This window comes from Carettochelys insculpta, chromosome 8, assembly GCF_033958435.1.
Source record: "Carettochelys insculpta isolate YL-2023 chromosome 8, ASM3395843v1, whole genome shotgun sequence".
Lineage (NCBI taxonomy): Eukaryota > Metazoa > Chordata > Testudines > Carettochelyidae > Carettochelys > Carettochelys insculpta.
This window is the reverse complement of record NC_134144.1, coordinates 33,398,686-33,408,394: the sequence shown is the minus strand read 5'-3', so window position 1 is coordinate 33,408,394 and position 9,709 is coordinate 33,398,686. Positions and strand designations below refer to the sequence as shown.

The 9,709-nt window shown below is 47.4% G+C and overlaps 1 protein-coding gene across 2 annotated transcripts; it reads right to left on the bottom strand.

Moving 5' to 3' along the window:
* Positions 1-681: 681 nt before the first annotated feature.
* On the bottom strand, positions 682-5,852 carry ATP5MC3 (ATP synthase membrane subunit c locus 3). 2 transcript variants are annotated; one of them, XM_075001750.1, is made up of 5 exons: positions 5,714-5,852; positions 5,539-5,638; positions 4,293-4,370; positions 3,779-3,972; positions 682-930 (listed from the first exon to the last, which is right to left on the bottom strand). In XM_075001750.1, the coding sequence occupies exons 2-5, from the start codon at positions 5,575-5,577 to the stop codon at positions 816-818; spliced, it is 426 nt and encodes a 141-aa protein (XP_074857851.1). In that variant the 5' UTR covers positions 5,578-5,638; positions 5,714-5,852; the 3' UTR covers positions 682-815. The 2 variants fall into 2 exon arrangements, with proteins under 2 accessions (XP_074857851.1, XP_074857852.1); XM_075001751.1 differs by lacking the exon at positions 5,714-5,852 and having other exon boundaries at positions 4,308-4,370; positions 5,539-5,707.
* Positions 5,853-9,709: the final 3,857 nt, after the last annotated feature.

Sequence of the window (9,709 nt, the reverse complement as noted above, 5' to 3'; positions counted from 1 at the left end):
GGCCTCTTGAAAGACAGAGACTTTCTTTCTACACAAATTGTGATAATGCTGCTATTTCAAGAATTTAGATTGGCATAATCTATTTTGTTAAGGTCCAAATTTCTTGGTTAAAGCATAGTCAAAGTTCAGACTCCAGAGAAAAATACTAAGTACTGTAAATAATAAAAAGAAGATTTCAGAGTCCTTTCACAAGCATCTGCCAGTCCACATTTGGTCTATTGACAACTTCTGATTTTGATCCTTAGAGGAAAAGATGCTATGGAACACACTGCCAAAGTTCAGCAACATAAAAACAGGAAACACAGTTGTAGTAGAGGAAAAGGATCTAAAATGTTTAGTTGTGCTTCTGTCAATTCATATACCTCAAATCACCAGTAGCTTTAGACAGGCTATTTTAGAGGTCTTTACCGAGAAAGCCAGACAAATGCAACTTAGAACTAAAACTGGCTGCAACTACATAGAGAAAGCCTCCAAATGTGCATTTCAAACTTGGCAATCAAATTATGGTTTCAGGATCGTGCACTCTTTGGCAATTCACAGTGATCAGGACATATTTGTGGTCACTGCAAATCCAATTTACAGTTTTTCCACATTTAACAAACATCCTCCAGTCTGCCCCAAAAACTTCTGCACACAATCAACAATGTTCCAATTAATAAACAAAGGCCACAACTAGACCACTAAAGTTTTTGTCTTTAATGAAATGACTTTGGAAACAAACTTTGTTTCCAGACGAACATTTTGCATGTCCCAGTAAAATACATACAATTATGTTTGTTGTTTACTAATGCCAACATTACAAGCAGTGGATTTCTTCACATTGCGAACAGGATCAAGAAAGCAACCATCAGACAAAAGAGACCCATAGCTTCAGACAGGGCGAATCCCAGGATAGCATAGGAAAACAGCTGCTGCTTCAGAGACGGATTTCTAAAAAAGAAAAAGTGGAGGTATAAATTGTTAATCTGCACGTGTATAGAACAGTTTGATGCATCTGATAAAGCTGGTTAAGAATTTTCAAGTTACTTTCAGGCTACAGATTCCTTGCAATAGCAGGGAAGACGCATAGTAAACCCACACAAACGGTAACAGACTTCATCATGCAATTATGACTTCCGAGTAAATTAAGACTGGATTTAAGTTGTATACATTTCATATTAGTATACCCTTGTTCAGGCTGACATTTTACATAAACTCAACTTTACAAGCCTGAAGGCCCTGTCTGTACAAGTGCAAAACCAAAAGCACTTTTGTAGGCAGACGTTTCAACAGGTAGAGTTCATATGCCGCCATTATCAGCTTAAGCTTTCTCAAATTCATTCCACTGGCATGCAGTGCAAACTGAGAATATTTAAGGGCCCGAGTTTATTATATAGCCAGAATTATTCTGAACACTTGCTTAGAAGTAACCCACAACTCTATTTCTCTTCCTGAGATTGTTTGTGAGCCCCCTTAGTGTTACAAAACTGCAACTGAATAGCCTTGAATAACTGAATATCTGGTAAGCCTATGACCTGAAGAAGTGTGTCTGTCCCACAAAAGCTCATCACCCAATGAATTATTTGTTAGTCTTTAAAGTGCTACATGACTGCTTTTTTGTTTTGATAAAATACAGACTAACACGGCTCTCTCTCTGTCACTGAATATCCTTAAGTATGGAATCAAAGAAGAGAAGGTAATTCTGGCTTAGTATGTTGCAACATTTGCCTCCATGCCCTCTCTGCCCCCAGGGGGAAAAAAAAAAACAAAAAACAAAACAAAACCCAGAAGCCATATGAATGTCAGAGTGAATCAGTCTTTTTTTGTAGTATCAAATACTCCCTCTAGTTTGGTTAAAAGTTTCCTGAGTGATTTAAAAAACAAAAAAGCCTTCAGGATTTTAGTGCAAAGTTAAAACTTCACAGGAGTTCACAGAGAGAAACAAGGTAAGGCAGGGATGGATCCCTCCCTCCTTCACCTCAGTGGGCCACAGCAGCACACTGGGGATTCACCTGTGGTCGGCACAGCTCCTGTCTGCGCACCTCCTCCACCCACCTCAGATGCACTGGAGTCCCATACATACCCATTTCTCCACCTCACAGCACTTTTGGAGCATTTGTAATTCATCCCTGCTCCTTCCTGTCCTCCTAGAGCTGGAACACTGAATCTTCTGTTCACAGCATTCCAGTTCTGGGAGGGAGGGGGAGAAGCACAGACTGATTCACTCACTTCAAATTGCAGGGAAGGAGTGGGAAGAGTGAGGATTTGGGGCCCTTGCGCACAAGAGGAGCATGGGGCAGGGATGCAGATGGGGTTTGCCCCAGTGGGCCACAGGTTGCCCACCACCGAGGTAAGGTGGGCGAACTTTTTAAAAAGACAGGGAAGCACAGGGTTTGTCATTTCACACCCAAGTCATCTGCGGTCTTTTCAGTCATAAGATTTGGGATATATGAATCTCTTTAATCCTGCAACCCTTAGAAAACACAATGTATTAGATTGAAGAATTTGCTTGGCCATGGAGAGTGCTGTGGGATCTGGACATGAGGGGGCTCCGGTGCTTACCTGGTGCCCTGCTCCTGGGGGCACACACAGCTCTGTGCCCCACCCTGCTAGGTAAGTGGTGGGGAAATGCCACAGGGGAAGCATGGTGTGCCATTGCTGTTCCCTCAGCTAACAGCTCCCAGGGTCCATGCTATAGGAGTTCCAAAATGATGGACACCCAGAGTGCAGAGGTTCAAGTGTACTATTGCATGGGAAGTAAGTGAAATAGAAGCAGCAAAGTTACAGAACACATGGAACTAACATTCCCTTTTTTAAAAAGGGTCTCCCTCAAGCACCAAGAATGGAATCGCTTGTCTGACGTTAGTTGGTTGACATGGAAGTAGTTTCTGCAGTGACTAACATTGTACTTGACAGAAGATTTCAGGGCTGTAGCAAGAATTATACTCTTAAGAACAAAAACTGTCAGTTGGGTTAGAAAAGGCACAGGACCTCAAAGTTAGTATTAACATCCACCATCCAGTTTTCCCGTACAATATGTTTTTAAAGTTATAGTTGGTCTAAAATAGGTTCTGGGGGTTCAGAAACGGAGACAAACTTTGAACATGAAATTAAGTAAGTTGAGGGATAACTCAATGGTTTGAGCATTGACCTTCTAAACCCAGGGTTGTGAGTTCAATTCTTGAGGGGGCCCTCATTTAGGAATCTGGGGAAAATAGATTTAAAAAAAAAAAAAGTGGGGCAGGGGGATGGTGCTTAGCCCTGCCAAGAGGGTAGGGGACTGGACACAATGACCTCCTAAGTTCCCTTCCAGCTCTATGGAGATGTGTACTGAAGTCCACAATCTTAGGGCTTTGCCTACACTAAAAAGTTTTGTCCTTCACATGTGTTTAAATACCTCTTCCTCTCCCCACCCCTTGCAACTCCATAAGACAAGGTTTGCTGTGGCAAATGGCAGTATGAACAGAACACTCTCTGTAACAAACATGAGCCCCCCCCCTTGTAGAATTTTGACATCTGAAGTGCTGACAGTGTTTAAAATATCAGACTTTTAGTGACCCAACTGTGTTGACATGGCAATCTTGCTAAAAGCTATGTTGTGTCGACAATCCTTGGAAGTTCAGGACTTCTGCCTGGTGTGCTATTAGCTAATATTCCATCTAACCAAGATCTTAGCTTTATTCAACTCTACACACTGATTGTTTTAGTGGAAGATCACCAAGACTTTGCTACCAATATATATCTTCAAATTGATCAACAGGTTTACATATCCTTAAATGATATCATAAAAGAGGATTACCTGGCATAACCAATGATTAGACTACCAAAGACAGTTCCGATACCAGCACCGGAACCAGCCACTCCTACTGTGGCAGCACCAGCACCAATAAATTTGGCAGCAGTGTCAATGTCCCTGCTGATAGCACTAGTCTGGAACTCTCTAAGTGCTACTTGGAAGACAGGGTTCGGGGCCCCATTTAGTGTTGCGCTGCCCTAGGAAACAAAACATGAAAAACACTTAAATACAGAAACATTTCATGGCTATTTTGAAGTTTGGAGTTATTCAGCTGTTCTACTAAAAATACAATAAACCCAAATGCGTAAAGCGTTAGCTAGAGTCTGTGACTAGATATTCAGACTTCTACATATTACTTGAACATAATGGGCTGTAGATTTGATGAGAAAAAGATGTTCCCTTATGCATCTGTCAGTCAATATTTTATTTTGTAAAAGTACATTTGAAAGCTAGGATGTGAACAGTTGGGCTCACCAGATAGTTTAGGAAGCTACAGAGTTTAGTTTATAAAAGGTACCTCTCCAGTCCTGACCTCTGGGCTAGAAAACACCGATGCAGAAATTGGTCTGTACAAGACTCTTGATCCTGCACGGATCTGTAAGAGAAAACAGTGATATATATCTACTTAACTGCACTGACTTTTAACAGTGACATTTTTTAAGCCCAAGGATTTTGCTAGTCACTAAGTCTTTGATCTTAAAGGTCAAGGCAGTGGACAGTGGCAATCCACAGATGGTAACATCTAGTAATGTTAAGAACAAAAACTTTCACTTCTCACTTGGATCCCTTCATTATGTGATACCTAACACAAGGCCACCTTTGCTGTAATGGGTTCTTTTAAGGATTGATGCTCAGGTTTATGCGAATCCATTCTTTGGAGCGATTGTTAAACAGATCTGTAATATTGAAGGCATGTAATATTTAAGTGTGATCTAGCTAACAACAATAATAAAAGGGGAAATGACACCACATTTTGAAGTTGAAAGGAGAATATTGAACATATGTAACCTGATTCTGCTCAAGTTACTAACCACTTGTTTAAATCGTTAGAACGAGTGCTTCTGGCTGGTTCATTTGTATCACTGTTCTGCTACAGCATGAAACACAGGTGGCTGCAAGAATACTCTTTCCAAGTGACATGACAAGTAACTGCCTTCATGTTTCAGCGGTGAGACAAATGAAGCAGACGCTTGAGCCGTCCTTCAGCGGAACAATTTGAAGTCCTTCGCTCTCCTGCAAGGAAGAGCCGGACAGTTTTGGGAGCCAAACACCCCTAACTCCATCTAGCGCGCGAGCAATGAATGAGCTCGCTCCAGCGCGGCCTGCTGGTGTCCTTGGGCGCCCGGCGCTCTAAGGTCACGCTGACTCGTGCCCAGCCCGTGTCCACGGCATAATGGAGAGGCCGCGGGCCCGGCGGCAGCAGCAGAGAAATCCCCGGCCGGGGCGGGCGCCGAGCCTCCCTCATGCACAGCGGAAGCGACAGGCTGGAGTTTGACCGACAGCAAGTGGCTGGGCGGGGGCTAGGCCCCAGGCGCCGCGCCGAGCTCTCGGGCCAGGGATCGTCCCTCTCCCGCAGACCCCGCTAGGGCCTGCCCGCGAGCCGCCACGCGGCGCGGCGCAGCCCGGCACCAAGGGGCTGCGGGAGCCAGGCCTCGACCAGAGCTCACTTATCGCCGCGTCCCCCAAGCAGCCCCGACCTGCCCCCGCTGCTACTACATCCGCCGGCGCCGCTCATCCCCGGGGCTGGGGCGCGCACCACTCACCAGGGCCGGGGAGGAGGCGAGCTTCGCGCAGGCGAACATGGCAGAGGGCTGCGGGCGGCGCTGTGTCCCCGGGGCCTTCTGGGCGCTGGAATCTGCCTCCCTGCGGAGAGGGCACGAACGGTGAGGGCCGGGGACGCCGCACAGGGGCGGGCCCCCCAGCGCCTCCCCCACTTACCGGCTGCAGCGGCAGAGGTCGAGCAGACTGAATGGGACAGCGCGGTGCGCAGGCGCGGCGGGGCGAGGAACACCCGGATGCACAGCCGGGGAACGTAAACGCAGCGTCTCAAGGTCACTTTGTAGCAACTTTATTGGTCGCGCCGGAGGGGCGGGGCGGAGAGGGGCCGCGGCGGGCGCTGTCCCGGCCGCGCCCTCCCACGGCCGCGCTCAGGCTGCAGGGCAGCCCCGGCTTGGGGCCTTGGAGCGGGAGCGTCGCTTTCTCCCCGCACGCGCCTCCGTCGCCCAGAGCTGGGCCCGCGCTACAGCCCTTCGACGAGCCGGGCCCGAGGGCAGGCGTCAGAGCCGTGGTGGGAGCTGGTCCCTGTCTCGAGGAGCCTGCAGCATCTGCCAGCTGCCCTGTCCCTGTGACAACCTCCTTGTTTCTGCTGCTTTCACAAGGCTCGGAAGTGCTGCCCCTTTTACTGGTCCAGAAGAGCAGATCTGGTTCAGGGCTCACTCGTTTTCTTAGGGAAAATAACCCCCAAGGGACCACAACTGTTACTTTTAAGGGATACTCCGCCCCCCCCCCCCCCCAAGCCACATTTTATCATCATCAGTAACCACGGGCTCAGTGCCCATTGGTGTCTGATGCTTCTCTCACTATTTCCTTCCATCTTTTCCTGTCCAGTGCGGAGTGGCGTAGTTTCTGTAGACTAGCTCTGCACCAATCTACTATATCATAGCCAACTTATCGAGCCAACTTATCGACCCAACCCTGATCACTCGATTGGTATCACGGACCTTGTTTATCCGGGCGACATCCGAGCTGGCGTCTTTTATCATTTAGTTGTACTGGCATCAGATTTCATTTGTAGTGTTGTTCGACTGTCAGCGCTTCAACACTCATCTGACGAGCCCTCTTTCATCCAGGCTTGGGCCTGTGCTGCTGCTCGTGGAGGCTTGCTGACAGAGTTCAGTGTTTTATCCCATAGACCCAATTACAGTGCCTGGTGTTTTCATGATTGTTTTTCACGTGCAGGACAAGAACAAGTAGATTTATACTGGATCTATAAGGAATGTTTATTGTCTGGCATAAAAGGGCATCTTTAAAATGGTGAAGAAGTTGTTATCTTAGTTAAAACACTACTGCAAAAAAGTATGAATGCACAAAGACTCAGAAGGAAAAATGGCAAAAGCTATTTAACTGATGATGATCTAGGAACAAAGCATGGGCCATATCAATTGAATGAGGAGCTGGACAGCACTGATAGTGAAAAGGATTTAGGGGTCATATGGAAAAGTAGCTCAGCATAAGCTCCAAATTAATGTTGTGGTCAAAGGGGCAAATGTGATCCAGGGATACGTAAACAGAGAAGGGGGAGCATGGAGGTGCTTTACCCCTATTCAGCATATTGCAAGTTGCACTTATCTGGGATGCTTGGGACCGGACAAGTCCCGAACAAGAGAATTTGCTGGATAAGGGAAGGTGCAGGGCTGTACTCAGGGACTACTGCAGCTGCAGCCTCTCTCCCCTGGGGTTCTGGTCCCAGCCTAGGCTCCCAAGGGCCGCCACAGGGCTCCAGCCAGCCCCTGCCTCTCTCCCCTGCCACAGGGCAAGCAGGGCTTCAACTTCCACCCTGTAGTAGCTTCCCAGCTCCTGCTGCTGCAGGGCAAGGGGGTCTCAGTCTCCTGGCCTCCACTGCAGCGTCCCAGCCCCCACTACTGTGTGGCAAATGGGGGTTCAGGCTCCCAGCCCCGCGGCAGCCACCCATCTCTGCAGAACCATCAGGGGTCCAGCTCCTGGCCCCCACAATAGCCTCCTACCCCACTACTGCAGAGCAAGAGGGACTCGGGCACCTGGACCCCTGGCAGCTTCCTGCCCTGCAGCTGTGGGGCAAGCAGGGGCTCCTGCTCTCAGTCCCGCTGGGCCTCCTGCACCTGCAGACTACTCTCAATTCTGGCAACATCCTTGGTCATGCTGGACGAGGGAGTACCGGATTTAAGAGGTGCAAGCTGTAGCGAGGCTGATAATGGAATCCTACATACTGTTCTGGTCTCTGCATTTTAAAATGCATACAGAGAAATTGGAGAGATGGAAGACAAACAGTGAAAGGCTTAAAGAGATCAAACTATTCAACTTTTGGAAAAGATTGAAAGGTGTCTCAGCTAAACATATAAGTATCATTTTGGGGAGAAAATACTGAGTACTAAAAGGTGCTTTAGTGAAGAAAGGCATAACAAGATGCTATGGCTAGAAGTTAAAGTCTGACACATTTAAATTAAAAATAAGGCTCTGTGAAAATTTTAATAGTAAAAGTGATAAACCATTGGGCCAAACCACTAAGGCCCTGGTGTCCAGTACACTCCCTGTTCACCACATGTAGCAAATGGGGTGCTGGGATGTGGCGAAATGTGGCTCAGCAGGGCCACACACATGAAACACCTCTCCACGCACGTGCCCCACCACTTGGTGGGATGCATGTGTGGCAGTGGAGGTGGCCCCTGGAATAGTTCCCCCAGCATGGCTCCCACAGCTCCACCTGGCTCCTTCTGCAACAGAGCAGCTGTGCTGCTCCCGCAGCTCCTGCCCTGGCAGCCCAGCTCCAGTTGTGGCACCTCCAATGAGTCACCAAAATATACAGTTAGAGCAAGGGGTAGAAGGTAGTCAGGGAGCACCTATCTCTGGGAGAGGGAGAGGGCATTCATTTGGGGAGGAGGGCTGTGGCGAATCTGCAAGGGTCATAAACAGAAGTGTGGCTATCTTTGAATTATTATTGGCCTACACTGCACTAAGGGAAGTGGTGGTTTCTCTACATGTTGTCTTCAAATTAAGGCAGTGCCATCTTCTTGCTGGAAGATATACATTAGTCAGACACCTGTTATTGAATTCAGAAAGGGAGAACGAGGTTAAATATAATGGTCTATATCAGGGTCAGTAACGTTTCTGAGGTGGAGTGCTGAAATTTGACGTTTTGACCTCAGTGTGCAAGCTGAGTGCCTGTGATAGGCTGTATCTAACTTGCTGAGAACTGTTAGCAAAAGATACGCAAATTGCATAATGCATATGCGTATCTCCTGCCAAAAGTTCTGGCAGGAGAGGCTTTGGCAACATTTGGCCCGTAGACACGGGGATGAATGTTAGAAAACCCGCCACAGACATCTCTTTTTCCTTGTGGAACTAGGTGTGATGGGATGTTGACAGAATGCTTGTGACTGGCAGATCTCTTCTTAGAGGTCTGCAGTCTGAATCTGTGCTCTGTCGACAGAAGTTTTGTTGACAGAAGCCTGTAGTCTAGACGTAGCCAGAAAGGTGTATGTTACGGTTGTGCTCCAAGAGCTGGTTGATCACCATGGCAAGATTGGATACATAAATGCAGGATGGTCTGGAAGGATCCGGATGCTACGACCTTTCCTAATTCATCCCTATTTGCATTCATGGAGAAAAGGACTGCTCCCCCTGCCCCCAAATAACATTATGGACAGTAATGGTGTGAGGTTTCTCTAGTTATTCATGGTGACCCAGATTATGTTTGCTTCCCTGGTTAGATAAAGCCATTCACAGATTACATGGACAGAAGGAAGGAAGCATCAGAGGAGTAGCCGAGTTAGTCTGCATCTTCAAAAACAACAAGAAGTCCTGCAGCACAGATACTTTGTAGCATAGCCTTTCATGGGCAAAGACCGGCTTCACCAGATACATGAGTGGGGGGGTTCCAGAGGAGCGTTTAAATGCATGAGCTTATGAAAAGGAGGGAGTACCAGTCAAGAGGAGGGCCAGAGCTGACAAGGTCTGTTCAGTCATGGAGGATGTAGCCCATTATCAGCAGTTAATGTGGAGGGAAGAAGGAAGGAACTTTTTTAACTATGAGTCAGCAGTGGCAGAGTGGTAGTGGTCTGTGCATTTGGCCATTAGGAAGGGAAGGAGTGCTGTTCATGAAATAGGTTGGAAGTAGCAGAGAAAAAAGTTGCTCACCATTAAAGTATCATGTATTCTGTGAGACCAAGGGAGAAACCC